The sequence below is a fragment of the Orbicella franksi genome, chromosome 5, assembly GCF_964199315.1.
Source record: "Orbicella franksi chromosome 5, jaOrbFran1.1, whole genome shotgun sequence".
NCBI classification, from domain to species: Eukaryota; Metazoa; Cnidaria; class Anthozoa; order Scleractinia; family Merulinidae; genus Orbicella; species Orbicella franksi.
In genome coordinates, this window is record NC_138149.1 from 32,989,901 (window position 1) to 33,013,989 (window position 24,089).

The window sequence follows — 24,089 nt, forward strand, 5'->3', positions numbered from 1 at the left end:
AATTGGGTAATGACATTGGAAAAGATTGGAAAAAGCTTGGGCGTCGCCTAGGTGTCAGTGATGCAAAGCTTCAAGAAATAGATCAAGCTCATGAACAACTGTCTGAAAAGGGATACCAGATGTTACAGCAATGGAAACAAAGCAAAGGTACCGCTGCGACCTACCAGGCTTTGTGTGACGCATTACAACATGAACTTGTACAGCGCCAAGACTTGGCAGAGAAGTTTTGCAACATCAAAGGTAACTAAATTCTATAATATTATATGTGGGTGCAGTGGCCTAGTGGTTTTGAATGTACTGGACGCCGAATAAAGCAGTCTGGGTTGGAGCCCAGGCTGGGGTAACTGTGTTGTGTTCGTAGGCAGCATAATTTACTCTCTCAGTACCTCTCACTGTTCCTTTGCACGTGGTAATAAACAGGGCTAAAATTGATTATCTTATCAGTGGAGTGGGAACCCTATTTTAGGGATTCCATTTTTAACACCTATAATACCACAAAGGTTGCTAGTTTTACTACTGATAAATAAATATATAAAACGATAAATGAGTAACCGCATGAACGGTCGAGCTATTATAAACGATAATCAGTGACATTTGAAACTTCTTTGAATTTGAATTTGCCCAAGGCTCGTGAACTTTTCAGAGAATTTTCAACTATCACTCAAGCGCGCAGTTTATTAGCTGTACTAGTAATTTGTGAACATTTGAAAGAGTGTTTGGAAAAATAAATATCTATATAGACAAGAGAGATAAGATATAGACAAGACCTGATTAATTGACGCTATTTTTTCTTAGTGTCCACAAAACAACCCACGACGTCAGATTTGAGCGCTAAAGCCAAGACTATTGGAGGACTGGAAATAATGGGATTTGCCATCCTTACTATCCTTGGCATCATGGTGACAACCTTTGCCATTTACTACTTCTTCTTCCGGGAGCGGATGTATCCAGAATACATGAATCCACCAAAGGTGCACGCGAGCGGGCAGGCGCCAGAGGAAGTTGGGATAACCCACGTGGGGTTTGTTGGGGATGCTCAGAGTCCAACCAAAGTTGCAGCCCCTGAGCCGGAAGTAAAGGTCGTCATTGGACCGGAAGTTACGCCTGTGGCCAAGGGAAATGAAGGACCTGTAGATAGTGCCTTGTAAACACAGGACTGACAAATGACTATGCCAGCCTCGTTTTCAAAACGCAATTTCTCTTAACTGGTATCAGTACATTTTAAGGGGCGTCAGTTGGGAGAATTTAAGAGGGTCTGGATGCGGATGTTGGAATCTATGTTATCAGTCACATTTTCAGTTCATTTTCTAGTTATAAGTGAGTTTTGTAGATCCCGCTCAGATTTCAACTTTAAGTTAAAAAGTCCAGGACATCTCTCAGCTGATAGTTCAAATCTTGTCCAATTCTTACCTATCAGACTGGTTAAACCCCATTTACAGTCTCATTTAACTTCTTGTTTTTTCGGTTTCGAATAGGAACTTAAAACTCAATTCGTAGGCAGTGCGTATTCATGTATTAGTAATCCTTTAAGAGATAGTTAGAATTATATGTTAGTAGTCTCAGATTGCGCTGAAATGGAGAAATTTAGCGTTCGGTTTAATACGTACCCCCCAGTTTTTCCTCTCGGCGGCCCGGGGCTGAAACAGGTTAACTTCTTTACCAATGCAGTTACAGCTGGTTCTGTTCTGTCAACGGCGTTTTTTTCTTTAATTTCTTGTACGACAAACAAAAGATTGAAATAGAAAATAAACATGTATTCTTCCGTACACACGTCATTAAAATAACAAGTTATTTTTAGCTTGTTTAGTGATGAATCGAATACACATCCTTTTGTTAAGGCCAGCTGAGCTTTTTATGCACCATGAACTGCTCCGCTATAGCACAAAAGTACAACCCAGAAGATGTTTCTGAATGCTTTCATTTTTCTTAAACTAATAGTTGCCTGCTCTTTCCTCGGTATAGGTCGATCAATGCTTATTAGCGTGTAAACCAACATTTCCTCCCATTTCTTAGTTTTCCTTATCAGCAGCTCGGTTAATTGAATTTAACTGATTTAATTTTACGCTTGCCTGCTGTCAACTTTGATTTCTTAAGTGCGGATCATGTGACGTCACAAAGGTTTCAAAGTATAGAATATCGCATTGTATCTTCCTGGTGCCCAAGGCATTTCCACCAGCCCAACAATACGGTTAGATACTGTGATCGTTGCAGAATACAGAGCGTGTTATCAGAATATAAAATGTCTCTAAACTTTCTTCATGTACTCCTCTTTCTTTTTTCCGGTGTGGAGATCAATGCCTCGACCACAGGTAAATGTAAATCGCATTTCATAGAACATTACATTTGAAAAAAGCACTGATGTGAAATGGAGCTTTGAGGTGAGATTTTAGTTCAATAATGAGAGACTTTTCACGTTATTTCAGACGATTTTTACTCGGTGGTTATGCTTGTCTGTATAGTTTCTAATCCGGCTGATTGCGAGTGTGTTAAGTGTAAACTCAAATAAGACAACGGGTTATACAACGCATGTGTCTGTACGGAAACAAGACTGGTAACTGCAGAATATCCTCTATTTAAGAATTATTTTTAAATGAGTCTCTGAGTATGTCATTATGCGGAGATAGGAGTGCTCATGTTCAATACAGAACGAGATATATCTCTTGCTTTTCCCGTAGAATATTCCTGTAGATATTTTATAGCGCAGTACAGCTAATTGCGCCGAACCCGGAAAGATAAGCGGAAAAGCACCCTTTACTTTGACGTTTCAGAGTACATTTTTATAGTTCGTGGATACTCAGCTGGTTTATATATATATATTTGATCCTTAACTCTTTTCAAGAAGAGATTTAGAGAGTAGCGCGAAATATTTACCCGGAAAAAAAAATATTTCCGGGGCCACAATATTTTCATTACTGACTGCTCCTTCGTTTTAGTCCCACAAAATGGAATATTTAAGTGATTCTAAACCAACGCTTTAACAAGAGCATCACTGCACGCGAGACGATTGAGTTTGCCGAATGATCTGGACAGCTTAACACTAGAGGACGTACCTTCAGGCCTATCTTTGTGTCTATCGACGTGAATTAGCTCAGAAAACTCCGCTATAAAATATACATAGTAATCATATCCTGCAGGAAAAGTAAGTGATACTTCGTCCTGTTATCTGTAATACATTGAATTCCCACATGGCAACCATGTAAAACAGCTTTCCAGCATTTTTATAATTCATACATGTGTTTTTTTTACCTCAGGTGATATTTTGACCGTTTCAAATAAATGACTTTTTCATGTAATCACGTTTATGGATGTAACACCGTGCTTATATAAATAACCTGGGGTGTAAAATTAGGCTACATGCAGAGGGCTACTTTAATCATAATCATAATCATAATCATTAATATTTCTATAGCGCAAATTAACATATATATGTATGGTCAAATGCGCTTTACAATAGCATATACAAATCTTAAAAATAAAATTAAAATCCACTTAGTAAAAAGATTGCAAAATGTTAAAAATTACATCTGCAACTTAATTTTGAATGCAACCTTATCTAATTTTATAAAAATAACTGAGATACTACGCACTCTCTGATTGGTCAATAAAGTTGCTAAACCTATGTTCTATTGTACCGGTAAACCACGGTTACCGATATATGGCAGCTCTTCGCGGGAACTAGAGAACCCGGAACTCTAGCGATAACAAATGTAATAAACAGTTTTGCTTTTCACTGGCTGAGATATCAATAACACGACTATCATTCAACATATACATGGAAATTTGCAAGGAAAATAAGGACCAGAAGTTGGTCGTCATAGAAAGCTTTATCTTTTTCTTCCACGGCAAAAATCTTACGCCGACTCCGGTTACGCTTGAGATTAAAATTAGGGAAGTTTTAAACCCTTTTTTCGGTGCTCTCTACGGTCTGTGGAGGACGAAGTCAGCTGGGCTTGACTGATCAATTTGGGTTGTCAAAAATCAGGGAAAAGATTTCTTTCTATCAGACATTTTGAGTTTAAACGCGATAAATGAATTTGGTTTCCATAAGCATAGCTTTCAAGAAATAGTTTTCATTGAGCAAAATACAGAGAAACACCGACTTCATAATCTTCAGCATAAATAAATAAATTCTGAATAAATTGCGGAAGCAGCGTTTCTGTAACTAACCTTTATTCCAGTCGCAAAACTTTGGAAAGTTATCGTTTGACACTGCGTTGAATCACTTCGCTAAGCACATGAACTTTGGACTGGACTACTTGCACACTTTTCATACAGCCTTTTACTTTCGTGATGACCGATTCGGCCACTTTCGAATCCCTGCATTTTCCCGTCAGAATAATTTTGAGTTAATTATTATACTTTTTGCGTTTAACCGATAACCTTTCCCTTTCCTTTCTTAAAACTTCCTCGGCGTAAAATGTTTTCGTCGCTTTGCTTTGCGGATTTCGTGTCCGGCGCTTGTCCGGCGCTTGTCCGGCGCGCAGTCTGTGCTTTCATTCTTTCGGTCGCTGTGATTGGTTTACCGCGTCATCTCATGAATTTGATGAGAATAAGCAACTTGATCACGAGAGTACAATAAATTTCCTCTCATTGGCAGACTTTTTCCATAGTTATTTCATAAAAGCGATAGACCCCTCTTTCTATGGGTTTACTGGCGCAATAAACCACTTGGGATGTTGGGAGAACACGAGAAAAGCGTGTAAATCACGAGCCTAACCGTGATTTACAAGCTTTTCTCCTGTTCTCTCAACATCCCAAGTGGTTTATTGCGCCAGTAAACCCATAGAAAGAGTGGTCTATTGCTTAAATAAAATTACTTTTTGGGTGAAGTAACGGTTAAAGCCTTGCGCGAGCACTCACAGGCCTGCCTCTGTACTTACCTTGTTGTGAACGGGACGGCTCCTCCAAATGACGTCAAAAACAATCATAAAAGCATAAGAATATTAAATAGTTCAAAAATTTTTTTGATCAGGTTCATATGCATTATCTCTTTACAAACAGTGTTGCCAAGCTTAACAGTTCAAACCAATGGTCTACCGTGGACGTCCACAGTGATATCCACAGCAACGTCCACAGCGATACGCACAGCGACAACCGCAGCGACACCAACAGCGACAACCGCAACGACAACCGCAGCGACAACCGCAGCGACACCCGCAGTGACACGCATTCCCTCCCTATCCTCTGTGAGCATCGCGTCAACATTGCCCGTGAAGCCCCATGTCTCAGTTACTTCTGCAGTTCAACCCTCTAGCACTTCATCCCCGTTATCGTCTTCAGGTATGTGTACAGGAATTTCTTTCAACAGGTAAAATGTTTGCTGAAAACCCCTGGGGATGTCATGTACATTGTATAGTGGTGGATCCAGAGGAGGGGTCTAGGTGTCACCCTTCCCCTTTTCTATGTCACATTTCCCCCACCATCCCCTCCCCACTCCCATCATAAGCACATCACATCCGCCACTGCATCACCAGGGAAACGTTGTTGCCAAGCTAAACAATTCAAACCAATGGTCTACCAGCGACATCCACAGCGACGTCCACATCAATTCCCGCAGCGACACCCGTAGCGACACCCGCATCAACACGCACTCCCTCCCTGTCCTCTGTGAACACCGGGTCAACATCGTCTGTGAAGTCCCATGTCTCAACTTCTTCTTTAGTTCGACCCTGTGGCAGTCCATCCCGGTCGCCTGTTCCCCACGGAACATGTGAGTATGAAAATTAAAATTCTTACCGAAATCTCCAGGGGGTCACTCTCTAGTTTGTCAACTTTGACAAAGTGGTTTACTAGCGGTAAATAATAACTGTCTTTTGCCAAATCGATGCGTTATCTTTTCTTAGCGTCTGCTTCCCAACCCACAAAACAAAGTACAACAACACGAACCTCTGAGCCTGGCAGGACTGTTAAACCTGTAAGCCTAGTCTTGGGATTTGTTCTTGCCCTTGTCGCCTTGGTAACAGCCCTTGCCATTTTCTACCTCGTCGCGGGGACGAGGATAAATCGAGAAATTGGTAAGGTGTCAACGATAGAAGGGTTGTCGCTATGCGAGGTAGTGGTAGGAACACAAGGTACAGAAGAACAAGATGCTGGCATAACTCACGTGGCATTTGTTGGAGGCTCTGCTGGCCCCCCTGATGGCCCCCTTGATGGGTCAACAAATGTTGCAGCTACTGAGCCAGTAGTGAAGGTTACAGAGAATGACGATTTCGCTGATGAAGCTACTTCATTTTAAACAAGAACAAATAATGATATTCTCAGTGTTGTACATTTTGAATATGGTAACAGATAATTCCTCGTGTTAGCAGAAAAATGGTGTACAGACACGTCGTTTTTGGCAAGATAAAGGCATAATTATTGCGTCGAATTTATGTGGAGTCGAATACCGACTTGTCTGAGGAAATCTTGCTGGTTATCATGTGACTCGACTACGTTGCATCACCTTATCCATATTCATAATTAGCCAATCAGAGCCGTGTCTATTGTCTCGATATCCTGCGATATTAAGTCACTGAGTAGACACCTAATCGATCGTACTTTGTTTGGAATATTCAGTATGCTGTTCGGCAGCGTATCAGATTCGCTTGGTCTTGCCAAGAGTATTTTGGCAGTGTTGCAAAAACGCAAACCATGGCCCGATCAAACTTATCTGATCAAACCGATATGCAGCCAAAGCCTACAGCAACAAGTTCGTCTATGTAGGATTTTCAGGGGGACTCCTGGGTCCTACGTTACAATCTATACGCTACTAAAATGCGGGGTATATAGGTAGCAGAGGAGTATTTAGCATAAGAATGATTCCCTTTTTCTATCAGTCGATACTTTTACGCCTGGGCTAGCTGCCTGATTTTTTTTTAAACTTAAAGCGACTTCTCTGATTGGGTCATGATTGGTTGATCATGCTGTTAGCATCGAAAACTGGCGAGACTCAAACCCGTGGGGCGACTCCCATATAAAAAGACCGGGGTGCTCGTCCTACCTTTTAGGGGTTTTGGCACCTCTTAGAGTGTTAGTGCTTCAAAAGGTCCACAGCGGGAGCTTTTGCAGTACCTTTAAGGGTATTGAACCGAAAAAAATATGACAGTAGTTAATGTGTTGTTTTGGAATTGGTACCTCTTAGGGGTGAGAAAAAAATTCAAGCCACACCCACAAAACACGATCTTGCTACCTTTAGGGGTTTATTTTCAAAAATTCCGACGAGCATCCCGGCCTTTTTATATGGAAGTCCCCCCCGGGACTCAAATGCTAGATAGAGTACAGCTGTAACCGGCTTTTCGAACCTATATGTCTATTGTGACCCTGTCGAGTGAGCAGGTTGCTGTGCTTTTGCCGATGATTACAGCTGTAATCCCACACGAGCCAAATACTGAAACTGTATGCTTTCGAAATTCTTTATTCATAGCTATTTATCTATTGGATACATAGGGTAAATAAATGAGCTTTTTAGCACTGCGATAATTAAAAGATGTCACTGCTTTGCATAAGGAATTGCTTCAGTGAACAATTTTAATTTTGCTTGTACTGTATCTGCAATTAATTAAAACAAAAAGAATTCGTTAGACTAACATGAAGATATTAAATTTTACGTTCAAATCGTTAAGTTTATAGAAGTGTCTGTTAGGCTAAGTAGCTCTAGTTTTTCAGTAGGCTCAAAGCAATTATTTCGCCCGATAATCAGGTATATTGCAATTCAATTTTTTTTCTTGGAGTCAGAAACAATTTTATTGGGTTTAAAAAAAAAAAGATTTTGGGGTGTATACATGAAAGGGCTGTTAGTATCTTAAAAGAATTAAAACTCAAAAATTTCGAAACTTCTAGTCTGTAACCCCACACAATTGTCGCGAGCACTAACAAAACAAATGTAAAATGTAGACCATGTAACTGAAATATTTTTAAAAAAGGACTTTCAGACCATAAAGAGTTTGAAAATGTTTCACGAATTCGAAAATTCGGTCCGCCTATTGAAACGAATTTTTTCCTTGATGGTCCTTCAGCCGAATTTATTTTTTCCATCGTTTGACGATTGTCTGACTTGAATATCTCAGTGTGTAGTTTAAAGGTGACAGTTATGGCTACATGGTTTAGTGTTAGGGTTAACGTTAGCATCTAGAGAAAGAAAACGTTTTGGATTGCGACTAACAGGGAAGCACCTCTTTAATAGCCTGCATATAGCCCGTACCCACCACCAAGGACAAACGGGATGGCTAGAGCCCTTCCTTCCGTTTATTTCCTCGAGGGGTGGGTTCGGGCTAGACTTAGACAGGAGTTCATCACTAGGAGCGTGCAACTACCCCATATTCCTGTCCAGGCGTTTTCACAGACCGATCTATTTTAAGTTTAAATTTACCGCGAATTCAGACCCCTGTAGGAACATCAACGACCAATCACAAGAACGGAGTTTATTTTTAACTGACGTCATCATTTCATCGGAAGAACAAAAAGAAAAACCACCAATTTTTTTTCCTTACAGATGCGCGTTTATGTAGACTGGAACTGACCTATTTCGAGGGAAAAGAAGCCTAAAAATAGCCCGGTCTGTAAAAATGCCTTGACTTAGGCTTAGTATGGGAGTTGCACGCTTCTAGCGATGGACTCCTGACTCAGGCTGTTCCAAAATGATACGAAGTGTTTTTAATTCACCTTAAGCGTTTCACTTGCCATCAGGGGAATTAAGAATCATATTCTGTGGTCGGCGTTCCCTCTGTTTCTGTTATCTTGATCGTTAATGGCGGAGTTGGTCCTGTAGTTGGTCCTGGTTCTAAAAAATGGCGGGAAAAAGGTGAAGGTAAGACACATAGGCACGCAATGGCGTACATACAACGTTTACCCTAGTAAATGATCATAAAAAACATATTAAAGCCCCATTAGTTTGTTAATTGAGTGTACAGGTGCTCAGTAGTGACCAAAGAATTGTCCCTGAAAGGCAGTATTTCCTAGATTGAGCGTCCTTGTCGTTTCATATTTTATACCCTCGTTGGAAATTGTTTTAAGAAAAGGGAGAGGTTGATATTTTGAATTCAGTGATTCTTTGGGGACGTTTATTCCAATCAGTTAAGTCAAAAGGAATCTTTTACGTTCTCCCAAGAGAACAAGCTTTTTGATTATTGAAGCTGTTCTTATCGGAATTGAAAGAGACTAAGAGCACAACTCCGACCGCGAAAATTAAGGACAACTTCCAATACAAAATGAATTTGTACTGTCTAAATGTATTTTCTGTATTCATCTAGCTCTAGGTGAGCTTGTAAAGCGAGCGTCCAGTTCTGATACTTTCTAATGTACACCCAGAATTTGGTAATTTCACGTTGTTGTTTTGCAGAAGATGGCTAAGAAATGTACCAAGACATATGGCATAATATTTGGCATTTTTCGTCAATACGAGCGCACTTTTCATCGATATTCTGAAAGAAGCACTGCTAGCATAATTTGCACTTTTGGCGAGTTTTTGCCCGCTTATTGTCACATTCATGGGACCTGGACCAGGCCTCTTTTCCATAGACTCAACGTCCACGGCAGCGAGTGCATACAGTGAGGTACATGTGTTTGCCATTTTCTCGGTTGTTGCACAGTTACTGAAGTGTTCTTACCAAATTTAAAGTGACAAGTATAAGTATAATTTCTGCATTTTTTGCTAAAATGAGCATAATTTACAAAAACTAGCATAATCATTAACAGTTTTAGAAATATACGAGCACTGCTAGTAGCATATTATGCTACTTTTGCGACCACAATCTATCAAAGCCTACCCTCTGGAGCTATTGTTTTGTTAATTAACCTTTGTTTTATCGTTTTCCGTTACCGTTGTCGTTGTGGTATGCTCCAACTCCCTGTTACAAGCCAACACGAACGACGCAATGAGTTCTGCTTCATTTGAGAAATAATTTCTTACGGTTGCTGAAAGATTCATCAGTCCTAGTAACAGCTACCATATCTGACTTACAATACATCAACTATTTTTGCTCGGGCGCGATTGGTCTAAACGTGTCACATGACTGAATATTCCTAAACTAAAACTAGGGAATATCCGGGTAATATTCCCCAATTTTCAAAACCGTGCGTGTTGCGGAAAATTATTTGAAGGATAATAAACACAATAGCCTCCATTACACTCGCGGAAAACTGTTTGCTTCTCGGAACAGATAATGTCCGCGGACAAATATCCGAACATATTTTCGCTCCAAATGAAGGCTGTTGTTTATATATTTTGCCAAACCGCGAAGATGCGTACAGTGAACATTGCATTTAGATGGTTTGTTTTTAGTTTGCTTTAACGTATTTAGACGTTTAAAGTTTGAAAACAACAACAACGACAACGATAACAAAAACAAACAAACAAACAAAAATTTTCATCTATCGGACAAGTACCGCAATGTGGACATTTGCATTCCTCCACTGGTGGTATGACAGGAGCTGGACAACTCAGTGTTAATGGGCACTCTACATCAACACTTTTACAGAGTGCATCGCCTTCAAAACATCCACAGTTATAACAGATGTTGTTTTTGTGCTTCAGCCAAGTATCATTAGGGTCCGTTACTTCCTCGCATCCTGGAATTAAAAGTAGGCGAGATATTCATATCTCCGATCCATCCCTCCGTTCGTCCGTCCGTCCGTTCATTTATTAATTCCATCAGTCAGTCAATCAGTCAGTCAGTCAGGAAGCCAGCCAGCCAGCCAGCCAGCCAGCCAGCCAGCTGGCCAGCCGGCCAGCCAGCCAGTCAGCCAGTCAGTCAGTCAGTCAGTCAGTCAGTCAGTCAGTCAGTCAGGAAGCCAGACAGCCATTCAGCGAGCCAGCCATTTAGCCAGCCAGCCAGTCAGTCAGTCAGTCAGTCAGTCCCTTGGTCAACCAGGCAGTCAGGCAGTCAGGCAGGCAGTCAGGCAGTCAGTCAGTCAGTCAGTCAGTCAGTGGTCAGTTAGTCAGCCAGCCGGCCAGTCAGTCATTCAGCTAGTCAACCATTCAGCCAGCCAGTCAGTCAGCGCCAACGCCTTCTGTGCATATCCAAGTAATTATATCTATTTCTTACGTGGTTCTTCCTTTATCCAGAAAAAGGACTCCAGATCAACTGGCTGCTGTTAATGAAATATAATTCATATATACCAATTAAAATGCGAAATATATTTATTAAAAACTGGATCATTAGATTACGCATTGGTACGTTTAGCCAAATATAGTAAGCGGAATCGCAATTGTTGGGGGGCGTTTTTTTTAAAATTTATTTTATGTAATATATCAAACAAGAAAGACAGTGTTGACCACATTTTCAAAAACCGAGAAGAGAGTTGAAAATACGACGCGCGGCGGAGTATTTTTCACGAGCCTCGAGGTGTTTGACAATGTGGTCAAACACTGCATTGAGTGCTGATAGATCTTCTGGATCGAAACTAAAACTAAAGAGAAAATGAAGAATTAGAATCGCAAAAATCTATGCTAATTTTAAAAGATCAGATATCCAAGACCGTCACGGTCATGATTTCCTAGGTTAAAACCTTATGTGTTATTAATGTTTAAGAATTTTGTTTTCTAAATTTTGGGAGACATTTTTGATAAAACAAGTATTCCAATCACGCTTGTTGGATATGAGATGTTTATGGGTAACTATATCTATTATCTTTTATCCCGGCGCGCGATTAAGTGACGACGACGTCGACGCCGAGGACGACGCCCAGTCCAATATGAATTTATATTTACCGTGTACCAGCGAAGTTCGCGATTGTATAGATCTGTTCGGTACGTCAATTTTAAACGTGCTCAGGCTAAATATGCAATGAGAGCGTTCAATTCCAAATGGAAATACGAAAATTAGCCGTCGTCGTTCGTGTTACTCAGTCTGCTGCTCATTAAGCCTTTTGTTTGGTGACGTTCTAGTTGCTGTCGTCATCGTGGTTTGCTTGAATTCCCTACTGTACTTCACGAGCGTGCGATGACCGCTTGTTATCTCATAACACACAAAAATCAAAAATTGCTAATTTATTATATATTTAACTGTAAAAAAAAAAGCTTTTGATAACACTATAACTTAAAAATATAAGCTTTTTGCCAATGCGAGGTAAGGTAGGGCAATATAGAGTCTGCATACGAGCTAGGAGGCCTATTAGACCAGCCCTTATCTCCGGTTTCAGTAGCATGAAGTGATAACAAAGGGTAATTCTATTCCCCAAGATGGGTAGTCCATTAAATTCGTCGGTACGCATTTACACACCTGGGGAAAAAAACTGTGAGAGCAGTGCTTTGCCCAAGAACTCAGCACAATTTTACCGGCCAGGGCTCAAATTCGGACCTCTCTCTTTGAGGGGAGCCCACTCAATTTATCCAATACAATAATATGATCAAAGTTGTTACCTGCTTTACGGGATTACTCGACACCATTCCCACTCCGAGGAGTAACAAACTGACAGCTAGAAACATCTGAAGAAAGAAAAAGATGACATAAATTAAGCTATCCGTTCATTTGCTTGTTATTCAATTTCATTCTTTGAACTGCCTCTCGTTCTACAACCTTAAATCCTCTTTCAGGCACTGGAGACGTTGAAATATATAAGAAGTATGTCCTTTCTTTACGCGAGTTTTAACGCAACCAGTTGATCCTACGAATCATAACTTCCCGATATCCGTCTTTGGTTTAATGTTTGTTATAATCTTTCCTTTCTGAAGGCCTATATCTTACAATCTAGCTTTTTATGATAATATGTTTTTGTCTGTTTCTCTAATTTTATTCCTTAAGTGATTATGAGCAGTTATAAACACCAGCAAAACAGGTGTAGAAATACAAGTGCTAATTTATCTTGGTTGATTCTGGCATATGCAAAATGCTTTTTCAAAAATACAATTAAAAGCTCCAGTTTACGGGATTAAAGTCTTTAAAGCTTTTAGCACATTTTAAGGGTAATTAGCACCTTCGAACCATAGAATATAGGGGCTATCGCTATCATTATCGTTATCATTTTGCACAATTTTTTCCATCGTTATATCAAAAGTTAGCATACATCGACAAGTAACGTAGCAGTTATGTTACGATTAAAATTTGCGTGCGCAAACAAAAGGCTCACTTTCAGTGCCGAATAAAACCGATAGCAATTCTAACAATAAAGAACAGCCTTCTAGGTAAGTTTGTATCAAGGGGTGGTCTGAAATCTATCATTTCCTTGCACAGATCTTCCTTTTTTTCATGCAGCTGAGCTTTGAACTTGTTGATTCAGTTAGTGTAGTTTATTTTTATTTTAAAATTTGGATTGCGCGTTTAAACGCTTGAAACATTACTGCTGGGAAGTTGGCTGTGTACAAGATTACTTTCCAATAAAAGAATGTCTTAAAATCAACAGGATACTGAGGAAGAAAATTGTAACTCCAAACACGTTCTATATTCAAACCAAAGCGAATTTTAAGGTTACGTATGACTGAGGAAAATTAAGACGGTTGTAGACGACTAACTTGAAAAAAATATGGTAATTTTTTCAAGATGAAGAGGCATCGGCTGAAACAACTTACCTTTGATAGCTGACTAGCTATATAGAGGGTGACTTAAGCAGCTCTGAACTCTCCGAAAACAGCTTGAATTTATTGAATTCAAACACTGTAAAGCCTGTATAAGCTGAAGCTTTGTGTCGATGTAAATAGATATTGTAGAGCAAATCAATTTTTAGGCGGTTTAATTGATCAGCACGCCAAAGGTGTTTTTTGCTCAATTTGAAATTAGTTTTTAAGCTTAATTGAACACCTCGCCTAAGGTGATTTTGCTTAATGTGAAACTGCAGACATATCAATCATTTTCCTTTGTTGTATAAATTTCTAACGTCTGCTTTTCGAGCATCATCCGTCATGAAACTAATCGCAGTCCTAATGTTTTCTAACTCAACATCAGTCTGTAGCTTGGCTTTACGGGTTGCCAATTTTGTGCTAAGGATGTCCGTTTTCGCATGAGGTGAACGGAAGCGTTTGTCAGATCAAGTGTCAATCGCTTTAAGTTATGCGTTTTACATCTCACCTGTTAGGTGCAAATTGACAGCGTGAAATTACCCAATTTTAAGGTCATGGGAAGTTTCGTAAAATTCGACGCCCGGGGGGCGACTCCCTATAATGGACTATAGGGGGAAGCTGCTTTACCTTTTTCAGGCTCCAGGCATATATATCTAAAAACTACTTTTTTTGTGGTTAACATCTCAATCTCTTCTGGTAATGCTTGTTGTTCTTCCGTAGCATTGTTCATTTACTTCATTCCAAGGGTTTAGAACAGGATGCACGTGAAGGGGGGGTACCTTTCTTCAATAAATCGTATACGAAAGGAGTACCTTTTCTGTAAAAATGGTATACAAAAGGCTAAGGGTTTGGACCTCGGGGCGGAGCCTCCCCATATAAAACTTTGTAGGGTACCCCCCGGAATTCGCTTTAACTCAATAAACGATTATTTACATCATGTTTTGTTAATACCAAAGGATTCACAACAGGAAATTAATCGGACAGAACCATTCAAGATAATACAAATTTTAATTCTACTGGGCGGGTTGCTGTTTTGCCTGTTGATGGAAAATTAAATACATCAGCATCGCAAAATGTATTAAAATGAACTTTCTTTTACCATTGATAGGTGTGCTGAGTTCTTTTGTTTTTCTAGCATAACTAGAAAACAAAACTGGATTTAAAGTATGTCTAAGGTAAAGCGATAAGACACATGGCAATGTATCCCGAAACAGACACAATACAGTTCTGTTCGATAGTTCAGTTTCAAGTCAGATTCAAGAAACAAATATACTTTGAATCGGGTCAGATCTGTGCAGAAAGTTAAGCAGAAGCAACTATATAAATTTGTACGCCTGAAGGCTGAGAACGGAGCGTCGAGCGAAACTCGAGGCTAGATCAGTCAAAGCATATGGTAATCTAAAGACCTATAGAGGATACGTATTAATCCTCTTAGTCGCCACCGGCCCCATAGTCTTTGGTTCGCCTGCTCAAGCTTGTAACTAACAATTAACAATGAGGGATAGCGTAAAATTTTATTGCCCGGTCCATAATTTCTTTTAAGTTTGGAATTTAGCAGTTTAAAGTTAATTAAAACGAAAACGTGGCGATCTCTTCCTCCGCTGACGTTACTGTTAACCGTCGACAAGTGTTTTTCCATTTAAAATGCGTGTGCCCTGGTTATATTCTTCACGACTACCATCTTGCTTTTAAATTAAAACATGCTGCTCAATTCCCGCCCCTTTTGAGCCTCACATCAAACGCAGTCTAAATTTTAGCGAATTAACTGATCTGATGGCTTCGACTTATATCGACACTTTTCGCATTGTTTTCGTATGCCATCCTTAATAAGTTACACACTGAGGCTAGACAATGCCGAATTTTTTTCTGAACTGACCGCTAATAACGTTAACTACAGCGTTCGTTTTCATTTCGGTTGAACGGAGGGACGTTTGCGTATAAGGCTATCGTTTTAAATTATTCATTTTACTCTTCGCTGTTATTGCAAATCGCCAAATTTAAATTACTAAAGTTTGGGCTCTTGAGGAAGTTCGTGAACTGCAATGTGGCTGCCTTAACTCTATTCTCGGGGATTGATTGTTACAGGAGATTTATCAATAAAACGTAGATTTTTCTTTCACTAGGAGGAATCTCCATCTTTGTGATGTTAAGGCCAATCACATAATTAATGGTGTTTGAAACCTGCTGTTAGAACAAAGCCCTTGGAGTTAAGTTTGTAAAGTTGCGAAGCGTAATGTTTATAGAATTTCCTCTAGTATGCAAGCTTATGTAAGTGAAGTTGAGTTGTTCATGCTTGGCTCCAACTCGTGCGACAATTAGCCTTTCAGTAAAATCTAATTTGATTTCTACCTGTAACTGCGTGAGTCAAGACCACAAATTAAAATAGTGACTTGGTGATGAACCGCTTGATATCAAGATCTCGGTTAGTACAGGGCACCTCACTGTGGTGCTTAATTCTCCAGCAGAGCAAAAGTCCCTACTTTCATGTCAAATAACTGAATCATCATTTTATTATTCCTTGAATCATTTTTTCGCCCGTCTTTAACAGCTTATCTTAATATCTTTTCTGCTCGTATGGAGCACTAGTATAAAAAAGATATATCAGTATATACTATCCAGTTGGTATCACATGAAGTTACAAAAGAAAATTGTAAACCAAGCCGAAAGATGAGTTTACCATTGTTATTATTTCTCTTAAATTTTAGACCAGCTCTATGAATTAGAATAGAATAGAATCTTTATCGTATTAAATGGAATTTTTAAATTAAAAGGTGGTTGGCAACGGTTTCCAGCATTGACTTTATTAAGCGTGGCAGTCATAGACGAATTGTCTGTTTTTGCACAATTACTTATAGTATTTTGTCATTAATAAAATGATGTTTGAGAAAGTTAAACCATGTTCAGCAGCCGTTGTCCATTATCTTAAAACCGAACGTTTTAATTTGACTGTAACGTCCGTGAAAACCTGTCTTTATTGCGTTTCAAATTAATTAGCGCTAAGAAAGTAGGACGTCAAGGGAACTCTCTGGTACAGCTTTTGATCACAACTGTAGAGAGAGTCTCTTATTCTTCGGCCATTTCAGCTTGAGTAAAAATAAAAAACAAACTGCGGTCACAAACATAACAAAACAACGTGAACAGCATGTTGTAAAAACCTTGATTCGAGAACGTAACGTTTCGTATGCTTCTACATACATCATCAGAAGTATATAAAACGGTTAGCTGCATTACAATAAATTCAAACGAGAAGACATGTCATCGGCACAACGGGTATCATTTTGTTTCTTTTGTGATTTACATTTCTGGCCGCCAAGTTTGAAAGACAACGCTCCAATATTTCTAGAGATATTCTTGATTCAGTGTTTTACTACTCATGACGTCATTACTTTCCTCATTTATAAAATACAAAAACGTATCAGAATTTGTATCAGAATATAAAAACGGTAATCTCTCTTAAAAGGAAGAAGATATTCCAGAAAGGAAAACGCCATTCTTCTTTATTTTGAAAAGCCTTTCAAATAAACAGCGATTATTTTTCACTTCATAGGCACACAATGATGCCAAAATGGGAAAATGGTTATCAGGCTGGAGATCAAGATCTCCAAGATATGCAAAATCCTTCCATGCCCTAGTACTCCTGGGATGTTTTCTGTTAATGGCGGTTGTTGAAGTTTATTCCCATCATTATTCTTCATTCCTCCTAAATACTGAGTCAGAACACAAGTTTTTCTTCACAAAATGACAACACGAAACAAAAGAAAAGCAGTGAAACCTCCATTTATTGCAGCCATTGAAAGTCAACAAACAAGATGACACTGAGCCTTGAAATCGTGAACGCAGTCAACAAATTATCCGCTTTTCCAACGCTGGCGACGTTGCGAAGCTTTCACCTTTTCCTTTCTTCAAATAAATGTGCATCTTGAAATTCTTCTGATCGATTATGATAAGCTGAGACAAAACATAAGAGAGAGCATGAAGCAAACTGTATTTACGTTACTAAACAGTTCAGTTTGAAGTGTTGCACTATCAATAATACGTAAAACTAATTGACAGTGTAAATTTAAGATAAGCATATGACACTGTCAATTAGTTTTACGTATTTCCGGTATTACTAAAATATACTACATAAAAACACGTCCCAATGTAAAATTCTCATTGCACCTGACGAAGGCTGGTTTGGCCAGCCGAAATATAGTACACCTTCAAAAAAATCATCCTACGTTGTGTCGGTTTCTACTTTTATATTCTTCATTTTATATGTGAAGCCGATTAGATCACTATTGATCCAACGTATACCGGCAGGATCATCGTTCCGGTTGCTTGCTTAAACACTTTATAGCCTCCTTTTTTGGAGTACTATGGCCTTAAAAAACACGTTACCGTCACACATGCAAAATAAATAGTAGTTCTCTTTACAGTGTGGTCTCCTCTCTCGCTAACCTTCTCTGTTCTCTTGTCACTTGGTTTTTACTGCTCCTTGTCGTCTTGCTCCACACCGTCATCAAGTGATATCATGTCCTTCTTGAATGGGAAAGGGAAAGGAAAGGATGGAGGTGCTCTTGTCGTGGTCAACAAGATCGTGAATACGGGTCCTGTGGTCGGGTTTGGGGTTGCTGTGTAGAGTTCAAGGCAAGGTGATAATATTTTAACAAATTCATTGAGATAATATTAATCTGTCTCATTATCACTACGACTTCGTGCACCTTATCATTATATCAGATTATATCAGCGACACTCAAGATCTCGGTTCTAATCGAACTAAGTTAACTATGAACAACATCATTTGCAAATTGAATTTCTCTACTTTCATCGCTTAACTTAACTACTTTCATCCCCTAACTTAACTCTCAGTCTATGGAGAGAAAAAACTTCGAGGGTTTTCAAAATCGTCGATCAAATCTATAATCCAGTTTGATTGGCGAAAGTTTTTGGTTTTGGATTTTCTAATGACGATTTGCAATAAGGACAAAGGTTATTTGTTTCATTCACAAGTTAGCCACATGCCTATTTGAAATATTGTCGTATTCTGACACTCACTTGCCACGCATTTAGGACAGCATTTTCCAGGAACTGGAACAGTAATCCCAGGGCAGCCACTTGCACAGAAGATCGCAGAAGAACAGCGTACAGTGGAACCTTCACATGAACACTCATAGCAGTCACCGGAACTTAAATGCTTAACCCAGGTGTCGCCATTGTTCGAACACGCTGAATTCATGATAATAACGATAATAATAAAAAAAATCATCATCATCATCATCATCATCGTCATCATCATCATCATCGTCATCATCATCATCAACATCATTGTGTTGCTTAACAACTCCACTGGAGAGAGCCGCAGGCTCAGCTGGCAGTCATTTACCGTACAGAAAAAGATGGCTACTTGTACAAGTACCCATAACTCTTAGTGCATAAAACCCAACAACGTTAGCAAAAACGCATAGAAAAGTTCTAAAGCTTCAAATCTAACATACACAATGTTGTTAATGCGGAGGCAAGTTTTTCTCAAAATGGGAATTTCTATATGCCTAAAATATTGCCTGTGTCAGGCTTACAAGGCATTGTAAGAAAATTTACAGCAGCCATCTTTTCCCTGTGTTGGATTCCTGCGGTCGATGACCCTGGGAAAATTTCCTTCCCATCTGCCACCCTACCGTCTGAAAATGGGCGTCCATCTTCAGAGCGGACAAGCATGTCTCGTACCGTGGGTCACCTGTAGAAACACTCTTTTAAACTTATTCCAGGCAAGTTTTTGTTGTTCTTACCGCAGCGAGGGCAGCATACTCCTTCTTCACCGGTTACCCAGTTGTCGCAGACTTCTATCGGTGGACCTCCCAGGCCGATGTCGCAATAGTAAGAATTACAGTCAGTAATATCTCCCGCAGAACACAGGCAGCTCGTACACAAGGCTTGATCAATAGGGTAAGTAATGTTATGAAGAATGATAGTATCTCCATGGTTGTATGACTTGTCGCTGACGTTGCACGTGGCTGGTAATGAAATAAACATTAACATTTTAGTTTACGCGCGCATTAGGTAAAAGGTAAAGTCAGTATATGCGCCAGACCGGAGCTTACCGCGTTTTGTTGCTTGAAGTGATTAGGAGTATTTCTACTACCCCTATATGGGAAGCTTGTCCATCGCTGAGGTTACCCCCAGCACTAAATATGCCGGTACTCATTTGTACACCTGGGTGGAGAGGGGCACTGTGAGAGTAAAGTGCCTTGCCCAAGAACATCCAGGGCTCGAACTCGGACCGCTCGATCCGGAGTTAAGCACACTAACCATGCACGAGGACACCGTGCATGCATACAAGTATATCATATTGTCAGTCATGAATATACTATACCTAAACTTTGCCGGTAAACGAAGATGGACTTTCTTGACCCCACATTTGCTTTGCATCTCTTTGGATTCAGTGTAGGAATAGCGGCGTTCGGCTTCCATTGCGTTTCGTTCCCCTTTCGGCAAAAAATGTTTCGTCCTATCTTCTGGATTCCAATGATTTCGTAATCGTTTTCACGTGCCATTTGAATGCACTTATCGAGGCCTGTTCCTGACGAGGCTTTAACCTTCTTGTAAGCGGATTTACGAAAGATTCCCAGAATCTTCAGTTTCTTAAAACTGTAACAACCCATACTTTTATAATTCTCAAGGACTAAAAATTAAAGACAAGAGCAAATAAAAGCATTGGATTGAATCGACCAAGGAAATGAAACGTATACTGATAAAATCATAATATTGACACGCGCCGGGTCTGCGAACACGCAGATTTGATATTTTCAAGATTCAATGAAAAAGTGAAAAATGAAAATTAATTAACTAAATAAATCCCTGCTGTGAGCTTGCATCATCATTAATAACGCAAAGGCTCTAAACAGGTTGAAGCAGTTCGGATTGGCTAGCTAGTCTATCGCAAGTAACCTCAGTGACGACTTTTTGTGCCGTTTTTTTCTTCAAGCATGTTCCTCATTGTTTCCCCAAAGCGCCTAGGCTTATCAAGAGGGATTACGATGAAACAATTTTTACTTCATTTATTCAGGCTCACAAACCAACACACACAGAAAAAACTCACAAAAATTGCGATGAAAACAAGGAATTAAGTATACATATTTAGTGATATATTATTTTAAGAATCAAACAGTGGCTACCGAAAAGGGATTAGTATTAATTACAAAACGTTGCACTTCTCCAAAACAAACACAGTTGACATCGTAATTTACAGACTGAACACATACAAAAAAAAATTAAGTTTCTTAGTATCGCCGCTCGATGAGTATGTTTCACCGAGAATACGTAGTTGTAGCGTTGTGCCCAACAAGGTTTCAGAGGCCAAGCTGGTGTAAAAAGGACAATCCAAAGTTACAAAGCGATACTCACCTGCCCTTTTCTGGTGAACAAAGTCATCTGAGACCCTTGATTCCTGGATTGAATAAAGAACGAAAACGAAATTGGACAAATGAGTGAAATACTTCTAGCTGCAAAATTAATTCCCATTTCAACATCAAATTGTTCTGGGAGGCAGCGACTATTATCAGGTTAAATCTTTGCGTCTGAGAAGCTTATATTTATTAGAAGAATTGGCGTAAATTAAGGGTGAGTTCTCACATTTGTAACGAAGAACGAAAACTGGGTTAAACACCTTGGTTCTACAAATAAGGGCGTGTTAAACGACCCCATAAAATTTCAGAAAAGTCCTTCGTCTTGTTTTAATTCTCAGTTTTTCCTTCATCTCTTCAATCTCTTTTGTATTTTTGGCAATGCTGATATTAGCTAATTTAAGAACTGAATAACTTTTAGCTTTTATACAAACCTTGGGTTGGCTGAGCGGGTTACCCGATACTGCGCATGCTGCCAAGAGGAGAACGCTGACCACTGAAATAATCTAAATTGGAAGAAAATATTGGTTACGTGATTTTGCTCGAACATAGTACTCAGAGACTTTTGTAACTCCGTGAACGAAAATAAACCAGCTTGAATGATTTAAATCTGAACTAACAGCAAATCTCCATTCAGACCACAAGGCAGAAAAGTAAGTTTAAAAAGTTTAAAGTTTTTAGGTTGTCGACCAAAAAACGATTTTTTTTATCTCTCCCGCTTACCTTCATTTTCATTGCAGCAAGTCTCGTCCACCCTTTTCTCTGATATTTAATCTTATCTGGAGGCAGGCCCCTGAGGTAGAAGTTAGATATGACTTGAAATAATTTGGTAACCTTGCTCTTTCGGCGAAAGAGATCTTTTTCTTGCTCTTTCGATAGAGCGTGCAAACCGCGCTAGGTGATTACGTCACAAGCTGCATTAATTCATTTATACCTGGCATAAAAATAGGAAGCTTAAGTAACGACGACGACGGCGTCACCGAGGACGACGCCTAGTAAGGAATGAATTTATATTTTACCTTCGAATTTCTCATTGTCTAGATCTGTTCAGCACGCCAATGGCTCTAAGAACTTGCTCAGGCTAAATATGTAATGACAACGTTCAGTTCCACACGGAAATACGAAAAATTAGCTGTCGACGTTCCCGTTCCCCAAACTACTTAGAACTTGGTCATTTCATGTTGTTGTCTTGCGGAGGACGGCTAAGAAATGTACAAAGATTTTTAACGCCGGCACGTGAAGTTATTGTTTTGCTCATTAAACCTTTTGTTTTGTGACGTTCTCGTTGCCGTCGTCGTGGTTTGCTTAAACTCCTTAATATGATAATGTCGTCAAAAGACGTGAGAGCGTGGGTGAGGATTGTGGGTCATGGCAAATGTCGTGGGACGTTGGCAGTAAAATTACAAATAAGCCGTTTTAGATGAGACATAAACAAATGATAATTCGTAATATAATTCATGATCAAATTCCCTATACCAACCGATCTACGAGCTTGTAATGTAGGTTTCTCTGCTGGACGATTGCTTTCGTACTTTGGAAATGAACAATCACAAAGGGAAAAAATACTTACTGAAAGAGTAAACGGGGGATTATGTGATTACTTTGATTGCAAGTGTGAAGCCCAGATTAATCGCACAATTAGTAAGAGTCATAACATAGTATTTGTCTCTCGCTTTGATTGACTTGTTTGCGTCAGGAAACAGGAACTGAAGGTTCCCAGTCATAAATCACGCCTCGTGTTTATTGGGATCAACGCCGCTATTTGATTATATCTTTTTGTTTCCCCGCAATCCTTACACGTGCTTTGTAAGAGAACAAAAAATTACGATCTAAAAGCACTAAGTTCGGGAAGTACGCGAAAATCAAGCAAAGAACTAAAAAAAGAAGAAGTCATGATACTTTGACAGAGCTAGTCAATAACTCTCGGGAAATGCCCCTGACAAGGCAATGGCCAGAAAAAAATAATGACTGAGGCAATGTCCATAAAAAAATTACGACTAAGGCAATGCCCATGGTTAAATTCTCTTGGTAGGTGTTTAGTGTGTTCTTGGATGAATACATAGCAAAAAAACGAATAGAAATGATTGAGGCAAGTGCCTCGGTTTGCCTCAGTTACTAGCTACGGGCCTTCCCGTCGTCACAACTTATAGTCCTTATAAGATGGCCTTGGTCAGGCCTTAGTTAGGTTACTCATATAGCCAAGAGAAATGTTTTACCCGCTGAGATTAGCGAGGTCTGCAAAATTTAATACTTGACTGTTTAATAACTTAAATAATCTCACTTCATATATGCAGACACCTTTCTTTCTCTACTAGACAAGTGAACGTTGGCAAAGCAACATTTGCACTTCTGGAAAAATTCCCACAACACACAATCAGCTCACATCATGGCTTTAATCAATTCTTTCAACCTACCTTGGTTCTTCGTGGTTGACTTGTTGTGTCAGTTGGCGTTTTAATACCTCAAATGATCGAATCTGCCGAACAAAATTCCTGTCGTACTTTCTCTTTCAAGCATACAGACTTAACTATATAATCTAATGAGCGAGAGTTTTCTAAGTGCGGAGGAAGTTAATGGCGTTTCGAATTGCGTTGGGATTTGTAGTGTATTGCAAGGAAATTACTTTTAAGTCTGCTTTGTCATTTTTGATCCCAATTCGTGATTAATCGCTTAATTTTTCATTTAATGTGTCTTACTAATGATACGATACGGTCGTAAGAAAACAATCCCTGCTTAGAAAACGCATTTCCTAGCAATTAAATTTAAATGTGGAGAGCGTTATTTTTTATTTTTATGCACTTATAACGTAGCTGAGTTTCTTGATAACATTGTATTTTAGTCAAAACGTCTTGTAATATGCATGTGTCGTTTACCATAGCTCGCAGGTGTAAATTTGAAACTTGTATTGTGGATTTTAATACGAGCGCTTAATGGCTAAGACAATTTATGAATTGCTCTTGTGTTCTATAAATAGTGGCATTGATTTTGTTCGTTAACCTAAATTCGTGTCACTGCTGTCAATCTTATGTCTTGATTTTGAGGCCGACTCATGATTATCGATTAATTTTGTTGGTGATGCCTGACTAATTAACGGCGCAAGTCCGAGAGTAAACGCGTTTCACAGGCTATACCTCAAGAAAACGGAATTTCTCGTTAGAATCATTTTCTATTTCCAGTTTATATAGGATTGACAGGTATTTTGATAAAAATACATTAAAACCCGCGTGGACGTGTTT

General features: G+C 39.3%; 3 protein-coding genes across 6 annotated transcripts in view; 1 reads left to right on the forward strand and 2 right to left on the reverse strand.

Annotated features, from left to right (window-relative positions):
* LOC145488349 (uncharacterized) overlaps positions 1–6,432 on the forward strand; it is a 17,208-nt gene extending 10,776 nt beyond the window's left edge. Inside the window, exons 3-4 of the mRNA XM_081467192.1 lie at positions 5,216–5,280; positions 5,844–6,432. Coding sequence (XP_081323318.1) covers positions 5,216–5,280; positions 5,844–6,235 — 457 coding nt within the window. The 3' untranslated portion in view covers positions 6,236–6,432. The remainder of the gene's footprint in view (positions 1–5,215; positions 5,281–5,843) is intronic.
* Positions 6,433–6,671: 239 nt separating this feature from the next.
* LOC145488350 (uncharacterized) lies at positions 6,672–13,620 on the reverse strand. 3 transcript variants are annotated; one of them, XM_081467195.1, is made up of 6 exons: positions 13,484–13,620; positions 12,338–12,403; positions 11,022–11,064; positions 10,363–10,545; positions 8,641–8,758; positions 6,672–7,527 (listed from the first exon to the last, which is right to left on the reverse strand). In XM_081467195.1, the coding sequence occupies exons 2-5, from the start codon at positions 12,401–12,403 to the stop codon at positions 8,670–8,672; spliced, it is 381 nt and encodes a 126-aa protein (XP_081323321.1). In that variant the 5' UTR covers positions 13,484–13,620; the 3' UTR covers positions 6,672–7,527; positions 8,641–8,669. The 3 variants fall into 3 exon arrangements, with proteins under 3 accessions (XP_081323321.1, XP_081323319.1, XP_081323320.1); XM_081467193.1 differs by having other exon boundaries at positions 11,022–11,067; XM_081467194.1 differs by lacking the exon at positions 13,484–13,620 and adding an exon at positions 12,495–12,584 and having other exon boundaries at positions 11,022–11,067.
* Positions 13,621–17,147: 3,527 nt separating this feature from the next.
* Positions 17,148–23,614, reverse strand: LOC145487040 (uncharacterized). Of its 2 annotated transcripts, XM_081465746.1 has the most exons (9): positions 23,268–23,614; positions 21,577–21,646; positions 21,288–21,359; positions 20,855–20,897; positions 19,824–20,132; positions 19,240–19,464; positions 18,509–18,679; positions 17,912–18,084; positions 17,148–17,419 (listed from the first exon to the last, which is right to left on the reverse strand). In XM_081465746.1, the coding sequence occupies exons 2-8, from the start codon at positions 21,586–21,588 to the stop codon at positions 17,939–17,941; spliced, it is 978 nt and encodes a 325-aa protein (XP_081321872.1). In that variant the 5' UTR covers positions 21,589–21,646; positions 23,268–23,614; the 3' UTR covers positions 17,148–17,419; positions 17,912–17,938. The 2 variants fall into 2 exon arrangements, with proteins under 2 accessions (XP_081321872.1, XP_081321873.1); XM_081465747.1 differs by lacking the exon at positions 23,268–23,614 and having other exon boundaries at positions 21,577–22,311.
* Positions 23,615–24,089: the final 475 nt, after the last annotated feature.

Coding starts and splice junctions, on each gene's coding strand:
- LOC145488350 (XM_081467193.1), bottom strand. CDS start 12,403: ATGTTTCTAGCTGTCAGTTTGTTACTCCTCGGAGTGGGAATGGTGTCG. Junction 10,546..11,021: donor CTGGATAAAGGAAGAACCAC/GTAAGAAATAGA, acceptor TTTTAATTCCAG/GATGCGAGGAAGTAACGGAC. Junction 8,759..10,362: donor ATGCAAATGTCCACATTGCG/GTACTTGTCCGA, acceptor GCCATTTTTTAG/AACCAGGACCAACTACAGGA.
- LOC145487040 (XM_081465746.1), bottom strand. Junction 20,133..20,854: donor TGTTCACCAGAAAAGGGCAG/GTGAGTATCGCT, acceptor TTTAATTTTTAG/TCCTTGAGAATTATAAAAGT. Junction 18,680..19,239: donor AGTATGCTGCCCTCGCTGCG/GTAAGAACAACA, acceptor TCATGAATTCAG/CGTGTTCGAACAATGGCGAC.